The following is a 15,088-nucleotide window of genomic DNA, read 5'->3' on the forward strand; positions in this document are numbered from 1 at the left end:
GAAGGGAAAAATTAGAAATTGGCTGAATTGTGCCAGTCTTGAAGAAGTCCTGCTGCCGGGACCAAAAGCAGGACCAGGACCTGGGGGTGGCATTTTACTGCTGGTGGCATTTTACTGCTGGTGGCCAATTAAGAGGCCGCTGCGGGGACCAGCACCCAATAGAGATTACAGGTGGTCAATGCTGAGGCTGCAGCATGAAGGACTGGGCATCTCAATGCTGAGGTGCCCTCAAAGATGAGGTACGTTTTGCTGAGCAAGCCAGGCCCTGGCAAGCAGACCTTGGTGATTGGGGCTACGGAGCATAATGCAATGGTGGCACCTCAACCGTGGGGGCAGCCATTGCCCACCAGGGGGCCTCCCTCTGTGGGCCATGTAGCAGCCATTAGGAGGACCATCCCACCCCCACGAACCCACTGGGAGGATGCCAGGGTTTACCTTGTGGTATCTCCATATGGTGTGTTAAAAATGCCAGCAGCGTTGAGAAGTGACCCTTAATTGGGCTTTTAAGTGACTCAGTTGGCCACTGAGTTTCCTACTGCTGGTAATATGCCATGGAAGCAGGAAGACATCAGGCTTCCCTCCCAAAGCCTTCCTCCACCATATTATCGGCCCTCCTGCCTCCCAGCTTGTCGCCATTGGGCTGGTAAAATTCAGCCCAACTGAGTCAAAATGAGTCACTGTTGCATATCCTCTAGGTAACTCATTACAAGGCACTGTTGTTAGAGGCTGGCAGCTGGTAATTAAGGGAGTAAAAAGTTAACAGAAGGCACAAGGATAAAGGGAAGCTTTCAAAATATTATTTTAGTTTGCTTCCTGTTAATGGCGAATTGTATATATTTCCTCCCCTGAGATGTGTCAGCAAGCCCACACCTGGAACAGAACGACCTGGGCAGCAGGCATTCCATCTGTATCTGGGTACTACTGCTGCAGATTTGCAATTTACATCTTGCCATTGATCAGAAGAAATGTCTCATTCCTTTAATTTGGTGAAGCAACGCTAGCCAAACCCCACTTTCCAGGATTGGCTTTGATAATTAGATATTGGACAGTAAAGGTAAAATAATGATTCTAACAAACATGAGATTTACCTACAGGAGAGACAGGTGATGCTGGACCTGAAAGAATGTCTCCAACAGACTCAAATTTTGCAGCTCAAGATCAGCCACTTTTTGAACTGTGGTGTACTTTATATGTCATCATGTAAGTTGTAGCACATCATATAGCACTAGTCCAGTGTTTTACAATGGTATGAATTAAAGCATTATAATTTCTGCCAAAGCCACGGTCCCAGGTTTGCAAATAGATAAATCTGTAATTATTGCCATTTATGTTTTTGATTATAGTTAATTCCAAACAAAAATAACAGATTGAATAGCAGCCATGGACATTTCATGATGCAGTGAAAACTTACTGATATGGGCTGATATTGTGGAAGGTTGCTTCAGAAATTTAATCTGCCTTAAATCTCTCCAATCAATTGTGCAACATGCTTCTTTAATCAGTATCAAAATATTGTATATACACAAGTAATGGACTTCTGCTGGAAGCAGCTGCACACTATTGCAGGGATCTGGTTTCATAGACACCATTGTTGGAAGCGTAGATACCTTGGTCAAAGACTTTTGACAAATAAATGCATTGTAGTTACTCATATTAAGAAAATCCAATCATGCTTAGTGATAGAGAGGTAACGCAAAGTTCAGTTATAGACTGTATAGCAGATATTCAAGTGCACACAAACCTATGACAGTTTTTTTAAATTTTAAGTTTTAATTACACTGAAGTTCCGGTTTATAATGAAAACTTTCTGAGGTTCCCGTTAATTAGGCTGAAACGGTTCCTTATTCATTTCTAGTTAATCTTCAGCAAATAGGATTTATTTATAAAAGTATTCCAATTAATCAAAGTTGGCAACATTGGGGAGAAGTTAGAAGTGAGATTTATGATCAAGAACAGTGAGGCAGGTCACAATCCTATTTAAACAACTGGATTTGTATTTATTTTTAAGACTGAGGCATTAAAAGAATGTCCCATTTTTTAACCAAAATGAGTAAGACTTAGGTCTACAGAATAAAGTTTACTGTTTATGCAATACTGCACAAAGACAATTATTTATCAATATTCTACTTCCAAAGATGCATCAGTTATTTTTTTAAAAGTCACCTGACAAGTTTTCTGGGTTTGGCACATTTTGTAACCTAATCACTAACTTTAAATAATTCAAAGAAATGACCAATGTCTAATAAGTACGGGGTAATTTTTCACTTTACTGTCTTTTGGTAACTTGGCATGGCAGTTTGCCCACCCAGTGTAGAACCTGCATGGAACAAAAATGGGGTGAATTCTACAATGGCAGGTAATTTGTTCCACCAGGTGATGAATACTCATCCACCAACACTTTCTACCGGGGATTGGATTTGTCTCAATTGTGGTTTATGGGGGAAAGGGGATTGTAGGAACTGAAAGATGACGGACATAGAAACTATAAATTACAAGAAAAAAAAACACTCAGTAAAACTCAACAGATAGAAGTATGTTTAATGACATGGAAATTGTATTAGCAACAACAACTTGATAGTACGTGATTTGTTTTTAGGAATAACCTTTATCTGGTATGTTCTCATTTGGTCCTATTTTGGAATATCATACATAATGCAAGTTAGGTATGGGCAACCTGTCCCAGACCACTACTAGGCCACTAGGAAATATGAAACAGTTGCCCAAAAGTTTCTCTCCAATTTTCTTGCCTTCCTGTGGTGAGATGTCTTTCCTTCACTTCATGCCTTTCTGCTAAAACGCAGGTAAGATCAGCAACTCAACAAGGTGTGCCATCATGTAAATAGTCCATTTTAAGCTTTTACTTTTAATATGTGCTATCCTATTGATAGGTATACCTGTGGATACCTATTAAATTATTTGAAGCTCCCTTGCCAAAAAAATGTTTTAATTAAAAAAACTTACGGCTTTGCTACACACGTCACATTCAGTAAATTTTGGCATTCATTTTGTAGACAGTTTCTAATCCAGAAGTCAGAGTAATTCAAAACTAAAATCACTGTAGGCATTATGCTGCACTCTGAACCTGCTATACAGTTTAAGTCATGCCAGGCTTGGGGACAGGAAAAAGGATGACATTACAACATAAAATTATAATTGAACAAAAGAATAACAAACAGGAGTGGAGCAGGCATGTTCATCGAGATGGTTACTTACGTTCACCTCTGTGATAGCTATATCAACAACGCTACCCACAACAATTAAGGCATCAAATATATTCCATGCATCACAAAAATAGTGCTGCATGTGAAAAAAAAAGGAAAAAGACAAGGAAGAATAAAAAAAGGGAAGAGAAGAGAAAATAAGAGAAAGAGGTTACATGTGTACAGTATTTACTCTTATAGACAAGATTATCTATGAAGAGTTGACCCTCAAACCCTTTGTTACCTACACATCCAAGACTTCAAACTGTACCAGTTGGGCCATATTAAGCCATTTGTTACAGAACAAAATTCACAATTTTTCCATATGTATGCCACCCCGATTTGACCTGCGTTGTTTTCCTAATTCTGTGAGTCTCACCAGTTCCATTGGAGTACTTGTAGCTCGTGAAATTAGTCGAATTAAATATCTGACAAAGTGAAGCTGGTTAAGAAACAAAGAAATAATACACAGGTGCGATCTGGAAGGGTGTCGTGTATACTCACATTGATCTCACTCAGAATGACGTCTATAATGCTGCCAATTACGATGAGGAAGTCAAAAACATTCCAGGGATCACTAAAGTAACCCTACATGGTGCAGGTGGGAAGTGGGGGTGGGGGTGGGGGGGTGAAAGGCAGGTTAGAAGTTGGTCTTAGACTCAAGACTTTATATGGCAAATATTCTCATATTCGATAACCTCAAGTCAGCACCACAACATAGTTTTACACCATTAGCAGTACCTGTGCTGATCCAAATCAAGTTTTCATATTACACTAGAAATACAATGTCTAATGAAAATAATCTACTTTCTTAACTTTTCTGTTTTCTTGGGTTATATGACCAGGAAGCAGGTGACTTGGTTCCAGATCTCTATCCATACTGCACAGAGCCTGCTTTTAGAAGGCAATGATCCTTTTCCTGTTTTTCGCCCTGTATGGAAATGCTTTGCCTCCATTAAGTGTCTCTGCAGCTTTGTTGCTGAGATTGAAAACTCACCATACAAGGATTACAGTCTTATCAGGGTAATACTTTTGCAGCAACTCAAACAATGCATCTTAAGTAAAAGATTTGTTTTGAATAGTTAAGATGTATCTTTTATAAGTACTATTGGTGTATATTAAACTATGTTGGAGGCTTTTTACTGTTCATCTTTTGCGTCCTGATTTGAAGATAAAAGTCAAGAGGAAGCCATTAAATTCTTCCCAAAGATTAGTACAAGGTGCACTTTCTAGTTTTAAAAAAAATCACTCTTCTTTGTTAACAATGCAAAATATTATTATTTTAACAAGGTTAACTTGCATTTCCTTTAAAATCAAATATTTGGTAACTTCAATTTCATAGGTATCATTTTATCCTTATGACTCCAATCCCATCCCGTTCCAGTGAAGTACCAAACACATGTAATTTGAGAAGTTGTTAACTTTAATCGTGCAGTTAAAACATAAATAGTTTGGGGACCAGGGCATGGGTAATGTTAAAACCAGCATTCTCAGGCACAGCACAGACGGAGGCAACTATTTATAGAATGTCAATGAGAAGGGAATTTATCCACAGGCCAATGCTCTCCTTAAGGGGGCACAGCCCGCACTATAAACTTATTTGGTAATGTTTTTTTCTGATGGTTTGTCAACATATATTTCATGTTGTTACTTAAAATAATGGGAGATGAGAAGGGGTTGACAATATGCTTCTTTTTCATTTAAAAGAACTTTAACATTATCCTATTTTAAAATCTTTAGGAATATTTTTGATCTTTTTATAACATATTGCAGAATTTGACATTGTTAGTTTAAAATAGCCATTAGAATTGTATGCCAATTTTTTTCTTTCACTGTTTATAATAAAGCTATGTTCTTAGTTAGGGGCCCAAACTTAGATCAGAACCTGGGGTTCAAAAGTGTTCACTGCCGATGCATGCTTTATCGACAAAACTGAAGCATGGGCTTGAGTACTCCAGACACTTAGATCCTACTCCCACCAGCAAATTTTTAATTACACATATATATGAATTTAGTAATTTTGGATGGTTCCCACGGTTCCTTAGCTGATTGCTGAGGCAACCCCAGAAAAGAAATATTCATTTCAGGCAAATTACAGAACACTAAATTTGCCTCTTGGAGAAAAGATCATTGGGAGCTAAAAAGTACTCAATCTATAAACATTGTTGAAGCATTTTAAACATATGTATCCATGTCATCTGAATTGTTTTTCTGTAACGTAATGTATCCAAATTGGACAACTCCTGGTTCCCTGCAAGAAGGCCAGGAATCCCTAAAGATGTCCACGAGCAATATTTTGATGGCTAGTGGATAATTATGATGCTATAAAACACAGTAGCAACAGTAGGGCAGCAACACATGTCATCTGCTGACATAAGGAGATTGATGTCTTCCAGCATGGTCAGAGCATAACTTTTCCCTCGCAGAAGTGTGGCATGCATACTTTAAAATGCTCTCAGCTGCCCTATTTATTTTCAATTCCTATCAGTTGGACATGGTCAACAGTAATGCATCATTTGGGTGAATGTTATTCCTCTGCAATAGTTTTCAAATGATAATATTTTTTGATAGAGTTAAAAGTTTGTACTCATCAGTAGTTGATAATGCAACACTTCTCTCTTGGTACCCAGTGTCAATATTGATCGACAGTTTGTGTTGTAAATTTACATCTACCAGGAACTGGGTTAGATTACATCAAACCCATTTTACTTTGGGTATTTACAGTTAATAAAGAGTTCAGAGTTTTATCAGGTTGGTGTGACTTGAATATTTAGTCAAGCGATACAAAATTACAGAATTAGTGCTTGTTGTTTCTTAGGGATCAAAGATCCATCTTCGCCATGCTATATTTAGGTTAGCTCTGTGTATACTGTGCCTAAGAAATAATACTAGTTCAATTTACAGCTTAAGAGATGTGGTTCATACCCATTTCACCAGCCTGCACTGGCTGTGCTGATGGCTCATTATGACACTTTCATTCCAACTGGGAAAACCATCTCTAAATCTTTATTTTCGGCCCATTAATTATAGTTCCATTTTGCTGCAATATAATTGTTTAAAGGGTTACTGTTGTTGGAGTGCCACAATTACTCCTCACTACCTTCAGACTAGAGAGGAGAAATATTAGCAAGAGTTTATGCTCCTGATCATTATCCAGCAAACAGTGGCTGCAAGGCCCATGTGTGTGGACAGTAGGTGAGGATAGGATGGGCTCAGCTGTAACGCCCTCCATGGTTAAATAGGCTTACATTCACTATCTTGGCGCACGTGTGAAGAATGGCCACAGGCACGACAGTGGAAGGCTGCCCTCAAATAGATATCTCAGCAAGCTCCAGTGCCTTCAAGAGAAGGGAGAAAAGAGGAAAAATATGGGGAGGGGAAAGTAGTGAGGGGGAGGCTGTTGTCCTTTTGCTAGGGAAGGAAAATAATTGTTGTAGTTTCATACAGGCAAGTGTTACACCGATGTTCTCTGACCTATGTTGATCAAAACTATGATGCTTCCTGTGTATCAAACCAAACATGTTCCCAAATACATTTATAAAAAGAAAGTGTCCCCTGAAATATAAACAAACCTTAGACAGCAATGGCAAACCAAGGCACAGATTAGTGTCATCTGTGGGACGAGGGTTAAAACCCACACAATCTTTTGTTAAATATAAAAAAATTAAGCTTTGTTAGGGTGGTGCTGGTGAAAAGTTTAAACAGTACGTAGTACTCATACACAAACTGCAATTCACTGAGTTAAGCAAAGCAAATAAAGTAACCAAACTCATTCATCCATTTTGTATAATTCTTACCAGTAGGAAGCATTAATGAAGTGATGTCAACCACTGAAAATAAACTGATTCAATAAACTGTCCCCAAAGCAAATACCAGAGTTCATCTGCTTTCATCATTTTTTTCTTTAATAGCTTTACCCCTCCCAGGAGAGATCTGGGATAGGAAGGTGGATTAACAAAGTCGTTTTGCCTAGACTTGATGTGAAGCAAGCTGTTGCTCATCTGAAGGCACTCGAGTTCTGTTAACAGGCACATAAGGTAACAATGTAATTTGTGGCAAAATAGTATAATCTTCACCTTGTTTTTTATTCACCTCTCTCCAGTCTCCACTCTGCAGTTGCTGCAGCACAAGTGCAGCTGCTAATCTTCACCTTGTGAGTGCAACATTAGTTGCAATGACAACAAATGTTTAGTTGCTACAATTCAGCATTTTAATTTTTGTACCCAACATAGCAGCAAATCCTCCTACTGTTCTTTCAGAATAAAAATTTAATAGTGTGAACAGGAAATCAAATACTTTGCATTAGGAAAGGCACCGTCCTTTAAGCTATGTGCAAATAAGTCTCATTTGTTGAACATTACATTGTATTAATGAAAATGAGAGATGGTGCGCTGCATTTTCAATCACCCTCAAAGGCGAAATGTGGTGCGGGAGCACTCGGATGGCTTGTCAATCTTCCGAAGTCTCCGTGACGTGCTGGAATTTTTTAAAGGGAGGGCCGTGGGGAGGCGGCAACCCGTACATTTCCAATTAACTTGCTGTATAAGCTCAGAGGAACAGAATCAAATTTAGGTACTAAGGGAGAATGAATGGTCTGGGACACGTTAGGTCACAGTTGTCGGGAGTCTTTATTGATTATGGCTGCTGATGAAAAATCTTGGATAAAAATAGTCAATCAAATTGAGGTACTCCTACAGTGACACAAAATTACCATCGCTTGAGCATTCTTTTGGGCCTCCTTATCTCGAGAGACAATGGATACGCGCCTGGAGGTGGTCAGTGGTTTGTGAAGCAGCGCCTGGAGTGGCTATAAAGGCCAATTCTGGAGTGACAGGCTCTTCCACAGGTGCTGCAGAGAAATTTGTTTGTTGGGGCTGTTGCACAGTTGGCTCTCCCCTTGCGCCTCTGTCTTTTTTCCTGCCAACTACTAAGTCTCTTCGACTCGCCACAATTTAGCCCTGTCTTTATGGCTGCCCGCCAGCTCTGGCGAATGCTGGCAACTGACTCCCACGACTTGTGATCAATGTCACACGATTTCATGTCGCGTTTGCAGACGTCTTTATAACGGAGACATGGACGGCCGGTGGGTCTGATACCAGTGGCGAGCTCGCTGTACAATGTGTCTTTGGGGATCCTGCCATCTTCCATGCGGCTCACATGGCCAAGCCATCTCAAGCGCCGCTGACTCAGTAGTGTGTATAAGCTGGGGATGTTGGCCGCTTCAAGGACTTCTGTGTTGGAGATATAGTCCTGCCACCTGATGCCAAGTATTCTCCGAAGGCAGCGAAGATGGAATGAATTGAGACGTCGCTCTTGGCTGGCATACGTTGTCCAGGCCTCGCTGCCGTAGAGCAAGGTACTGAGGACACAGGCCTGATACACTCGGACTTTTGTGTTCCGTGTCAGTGCGCCATTTTCCCACACTCTCTTGGCCAGTCTGAACATAGCAGTGGAAGCCTTACCCATGCGCTTGTTGATTTCTGCATCTAGAGACAGGTTACTGGTGATAGTTGAGCCTAGGTAGGTGAACTCTTGAACCACTTCCAGAGCGTGGTCGCCAATATTGATGGATGGAGCATTTCTGACATCCTGCCCCATGATGTTCGTTTTCTTGAGGCTGATGGTTAGGCCAAATTCATTGCAGGCAGACGCAAACCTGTCGATGAGACTCTGCAGGCATTCTTCAGTGTGAGATGTTAAAGCAGCATCGTCAGCAAAGAGGAGTTCTCTGATGAGGACTTTCCGTACTTTGGACTTCGCTCTTAGACGGGCAAGGTTGAACAACCTGCCCCCTGATCTTGTGTGGAGGAAAATTCCTTCTTCAGAGGATTTGAACGCATGTGAAAGCAGCAGGGAGAAGAAAATCCCAAAAAGTGTGGGTGCGAGAACACAGCCCTGTTTCACACCACTCAGGATAGGAAAGGGCTCTGATGAGGAGCCACCATGTTGAATTGTGCCTTTCATATTGTCATGGAATGAGGTGATGATACTTAGTAGCTTTGGTGGACATCCGATCTTTTCTAGTAGTCTGAAGAGACCACGTCTGCTGACGAGGTCAAAGGCTTTGGTGAGATCAATGAAAGCAATGTAGAGGGGCATCTGTTGTTCACGGCATTTCTCCTGTATCTGACGAACGGAGAACAGCATGTCAATAGTCGATCTCTCTGCACGAAAGCCACACTGTGCCTCAGGGTAGACGCGCTCGGCCAGCTTCTGGAGCCTGTTCAGAGCGACTCGAGCAAAGACTTTCCCCACTATGCTGAGCAGGGAGATTCCACGGTAGTTGTTGCAGTCACCGCGGTCACCTTTGTTTTTATAGAGGGTGATGATGTTGGCATCGCGCATGTCCTGGGGTACTGCTCCCTCGTCCCAGCACAGGCATAGCAGTTCATGTAGTGCTGAGAGTATAGCCGGCTTGGCACTCTTGATTATTTCAGGGGTAATGCTGTCCTTCCCAGGGGCTTTTCCGCTGGCTAGGGAATCAATGGCATCACTGAGTTCCGATTTGGTTGGCTGTATGTCCAGCTCATCCATGACTGGTAGAGGCTGGGCTGCATTGAGGGCAGTCTCAGTGACACCATTCTCCCTGGAGTACAGTTCTAGGTAGTGCTCAACCCAGCGGTCCATCTGTTTGCGTTGGTCAGTGATTATGTCCCCCGATTTAGATTTGAGGGGGGTGATCTTCTTGATGGTTGGCCCAAGAGCTCTCTTCATGCCATCATACATTCCTCTGATGTTTCCGGTGTCTGAGGCCAGCTGAATATGACTGCATAGGTGTTGCCAGTAGTCGTTTGCGCAACGCCTAGCTGTTCTTTGTGCAGTACTTCTGGCTGCTTTAAGTGCTGCGGATGTTAAATCGCTGGGGGCTTTCTTGTAGTTCACTTGAGCATAGTGGGTTGATAACGTGAGGAGTGAGCGTTTGGGCATTTGTGTGGACCATGGGGCTGTTGGCCCTCTGCTCTCCTACAACAGCAAGCCCAGTAATGGTTACTGTTTGTCTTTTAAAAACACCCTCAAGAACTGGTTCCCGCCTCCTATCAGAAACACCGTACTCGCCTCTATAGGCCAATTAAGACCTTTAGAAAATCCCTCGATAGCACTGATGCTGACACGGGCCGGAACCGGAGGTGATCCAACCGTCCGTTTCCCCAACGATGGATTAAAAATCCAGGTCGGTGTACCTTGTAGCGATAAAGTCAAATTGTGATTCTTCCTTTTCCTCCCTAAAACAGCAAGACTGTGTTGTGTAATCAATTCAAAATGCTAAGGGTGGAAATATAGTTCCATGACAACTTGGTCCTTTACCAGGGGTCTGTGTGCCAAATGAAGGAATTTTATTCTCTGGCAATGACTATAGATTCAAAGAATGGTTACAGCACAGAAGGAGGCCACTCAGCCCGTCCAGTCTGTGCTGGCTGTCTAAGAGCAAAAAAGCTCTTTTCCCAGTAATCCTGCAAATTTTTTCTTTTCCAATTATCCAATTCTCTTTTGAAAGCCATAATTGAATTAGCTTCTATCACACCCTCAAGCAGTGCATTCCAGATCCTAACCACTCGCTGTAAAAAAGGTTTTCCTCATGTCACCTTTGGTTCTTTTGAGGATCACCTTAAATCAATGTCATCTGGTTCTTGACCCTTCTGCCAATAAGAACATATTTAGGAGCAGAAGTAGACTAGACAGCCCCTCGAGCCTGCTGTGCCATTCAATAAGATCATGGCTGATTTTATCTTGGCCTCAACTTAACTTTCCTGTTTGTTCCCCACCGCCCTCGACTCCCCACATAGTTCAAAAATTTATCTAACTCACCCTCCACAGCTTTCAGTAATAGAGAATTCCAAAGATTAATGGCTCTGAGAGAAGAAATTCCTCCTGATCTCTGTCTTAAATGGATGACCTCTTATTCTGAAACTATGCCCATTAGTTCTACATTTCCCCATGAGGGGAAACATCCTCTCATCATCTACCCTGTTAAGCCCCTTAAGAATCCTATATGATTCAATAAGATCACCTCTCATTCTTCTTAACTCCAATGAGTATAGGTCCAATCTGCTCAACATTTCCTCCTAAGACAACCCCCTTCCTCCAGGGAATCAATCTACTGAACTGCCTCCACTGCAATTATATCCCTCTTTCCCCCCCCACAGAGTTTGTGCGGAGTTTGTAAGTTCTCCCTGTGACCGCGTGGGTTTTCGCCGGGTGCTCCGGTTTTCTCCCACAGCCAAAGACTTGCAGGTGATAGGTAAATTGGCTGTTGTAAATTGCCCCTCGTGTAGGTAGGTGGTAGGGAATATGGGATTACTGTAGAGTTAGTATAAATGGGTGGTTGTTGGTCGGCACAGACTCGGTGGGCCGAAGGGCATGTTTCAGTGCTGTATCTCTAAATAAATAAAAATAAAGAGGCCAAAACAGTATGCAGTACTCTAGGTGTGGTCTTACCAAAGCCCTGTACAGTTGTAGCAAGCCTTCCCTATTTTTATATTCCATCCCCCTTGCAATAAAGGCTAAGATTCTATTTGCCTTCCTACTTACTTGCTGTATCTGCATGCAAACTTTTTGAGTTTCACGTATGAGTATACCCAGATCCCTCTGTACCGCAGCATTCTATAATCCCTCTCCATTTAAATAATATTTTGCTTTTTTATTCTTCCTACCAAAGTGATAACCTCACATTTTTCCACATTATACTCCATCTGCCAAATTTTTGTCCACTCTCAACCTGTCAATATTCCTTTGCAGACTCTTTGGGTGTGATTTTACCTCCATGGAGGGGATAGCAGCGTGTCTGGAAAGCCAAGGACAACTCTGCCTCTGCCATTTTCGTAAGCCCTGATGGAATTCTTTGGCAATTAGGCAGTTAACTGCCTGCCATCGGGGTTTCCACCACTTTAAGGGCAATGGTCTTGACTCCAAGAGCTGCATGCTAATCAGAGGGCTGGCAGCTCTTCAGTCCCACTTGTGCTACTGGGGGTGGCCAGAGTGCTCGATCATGAGGGCCCTCCAAACCCACCCACCCAAGCAAGCAAGCCAGCCCACAGGGAGGCCACCAGCTTTTACTAGGCAGTCTGCCTACAAAGTGGAGGGCTCCCCTGGTGGAGGTGGGAAGAGGACCTTAAGTGGCCACTGAAGGGCCTCAATTGGTCTCTGGGTGGGAAGGCCGCCCTTGACCTTCCTCACCCCAGTAAAATTCCATCGAGTCGGGAAGGCGACAGGCACTCTAACCTCCACCTCCTATGCCATTTTGCACCTCCCCCGCCTCCCAGTTCGTCACTGGAGGGCTGGTAAAATCCAGCCCTTTATGTCCTCCTCACATCTTGCCCGCCTAACTTTGTATTGTCAGAAAATTAGGCTACAATACACTCGGTCCCTTCATCCAAGTCTTAACATAGATTGTAAATATTTGTGGCCCGCACACTGATCCCTTTGGCAGGCGGGCACAGAGGTGGGTGGGTGTGGAGTTTCGCGCTGCTGTCCGGCTTGCTGGTTGCCTAGCTCCATCTTGTCTCCAGGCCATTTTCCCGGAGGCGGGGTGGGGGGGAGGTGGTGCGGTGCAGTGGGCGGCCGGGATATCCACCCGCAAGCAGTGGGTAGCTGACTCAACTAATTAGAGGCCTATTGTTGGAGGCCAACTGGGATTTTTCAGTCAGCCTCCAGGTACCCAGAGGCAGAGGGGAACAGTGCAGCTGCCTGTAGGTGGGCTCCTGGTGGCAGACCAAGGGGTCAACGCTCCAGGCAGGCTTAGAGGTCCTCCCTGCCTGCTAGGCTTCAGCTGGTGTCACAGGCCACCCTGTGAAGTAGGTTCCCCACAATGGTGGCCCTGTTGCTTGATCTTGTTTTACTTTAAAGTTAAAAAGTTGGAAAAAGGGCACCTCCATCTTGGGGTGTCCTCTCCCTCACTTACCTTGAATGAAATCCTGCTGGTTCTGAGCTGGAGGGCCTCCTGTTAGCCCTCTAGCCATTAATTGGCCAATTTGGGGAAAATCACAGATGTGTGACTGTTTCCCACACAGTGCGAGCTAGATCCCCATTTGATCCTGATGGCAGGGTCCTGAAGCTCTAGTGAAGAACCCTTTATGTGGCACCTTATAGAATACCTTTTGAAAATCCAAAAACACTACATCCACTGGTTCCCCTTTATCCACCTTGCTCATTACATCCTCAAAGAACTCTAATAAATTTGTCAAATATGATTTCCCTTTCATAAAACCATGTTGACTCTGCTTGCTTATATTCTGAATTTCTCAATGTCCTCCTACGACTTTCTTAATAATGGATTCCAACATTTTCCCAATGACAGATATTAGGCTAACTAGCCTATAGGTTCCTGTTTTCTGTCTTGCTGCTTTCTTGAATAGGGGTGTCACATTTGTCATTTTCCAATCAGCTGGGACCCTTCCAGAATCTAGGGAATTTTGGAAGATTACAACCAGTGCATCCATTATCTCTGCAATCACTTCTTTTTAAGACCTTAATATGTAGGCCATCAGGTCCAGAGGACTTGTCAGCCTTTAGTCCCATAAGTTTGCCTCGTACTTTTTCTTGAGTGATAATGATTGTTTTAAATTCTTCCCTCCCTTTTGCCCCTGATTTTCTACTACTATTGGGATGCTTTTAGTGTCTTCTATCATGAAGACAGATACAAAATATTTGTCAATTTCTTTGCCATTTCCTTGTTTCCCATTATTAATTCCCCATCCTCATTGTCTAAGGGACCAGTATTTAAATTAGCTACTTCCTTCCTTTTTATATACTTGTTGAAGCTCTCACTGTCTTGTTTTAATATTTCTTGCTAGTTTACTCTCAGAATCTTATTTCTCCCCCTTTATTTGTTTTTAGTCATCCTTTGCTGGTTTCTAAAATTTGCCCAATTATCTGGCCTACCACTAATCTTTGCATGTTGTATGCCTTTTACAACTGTTGAACCATAGACAAATTATGGCACAGAAGGATGCCATTCAGCCCGTCATGTCTGTGCTGGCTGAAAAATCTAGCCGCCCAATCTAATCCCACCTTCCAGCACCTGGGCCATAACCTTGCTGGTTACAGCACTTCAGGTGCATGTCCAGGTACCTTTTAAAAGAATTGAGGGTTTCTGTCTCCACCGCCGTTCCTGGTAGTGAATTCCAGACACCTACCACCCACTGGGCGTATAAGTTTTTCCTCATGTCCCCTCTAATCCTTCTACCAATCACCTTAAATCTGTGCCCCCTGGTAATCTCCGCTAGGCCCCTCAATTTTGTACACCTCAATTCAGTCACCCCTTAGCCTCCTCTGTTCTAAGGAAAGCAACCCTAGACAATCCAATCTTTCCTCGTAGCTGCAACTTTCGAGCCCTGGCACCATTCTTGTAAATCTCCTTTGTTCTGTCTCCAGAGCAATTATGTGCTTCCTGTAATGTGATGACCAGAACTCTACGCAATATTCCAACTGTAGCCTAACCAGCGTTTTATACAGTTGCAGCATTATATCCCTGCTTCTGAATTTTATACCTCAGCCAATAAAGGAAAGCATTCCATATGCCTTCTTCACCACTCTATCTACCTGTCCTGCCACCTTCAGGGACCTGTGGACATGCACTCCAAGGTCTCTCACTTCTTCTACCCCTCTCAATATCCTCCTGTTTATTGTGTATTCCCTCACTTTATTTGCCATCCCCAAATGCATTACCTCACACTTATCTGGATTGAATTCCATTTGCCACTTTTCTGCCCACTCAACCATTGATATCTTTCTGGAGTCTACAGCTATCGTCTTCACTATCAACTACACGACCAATTTTTGTGTCATCAGCAAATTTCCCAATCATGCTTTCCACATTTAAGTCCAAATCATTAATATATACCACAAACAGCAAGGGACCCAACATTGAGCCCTGTGGAAACAGCGTTCCA

At 42.7% G+C, this 15,088-nt stretch overlaps 1 protein-coding gene across 5 annotated transcripts in view; it reads right to left on the minus strand.

Moving 5' to 3' along the window:
- cacna1c (calcium channel, voltage-dependent, L type, alpha 1C subunit) overlaps window positions 1-15,088 on the minus strand; it is a 1,113,964-nt gene that overhangs the window by 206,324 nt on the left and 892,552 nt on the right. For all 5 annotated transcript variants that reach the window (XM_068050762.1, XM_068050758.1, XM_068050759.1 and 2 more), the window contains one exon: window positions 3,705-3,788. In XM_068050762.1, the coding sequence (XP_067906863.1) occupies window positions 3,705-3,788 (84 nt within the window). The remainder of the gene's footprint in view (window positions 1-3,704; window positions 3,789-15,088) is intronic.

This window comes from Heterodontus francisci, chromosome 18 (assembly GCF_036365525.1).
Source record: "Heterodontus francisci isolate sHetFra1 chromosome 18, sHetFra1.hap1, whole genome shotgun sequence".
Taxonomy (NCBI): domain Eukaryota; kingdom Metazoa; phylum Chordata; class Chondrichthyes; order Heterodontiformes; family Heterodontidae; genus Heterodontus; species Heterodontus francisci.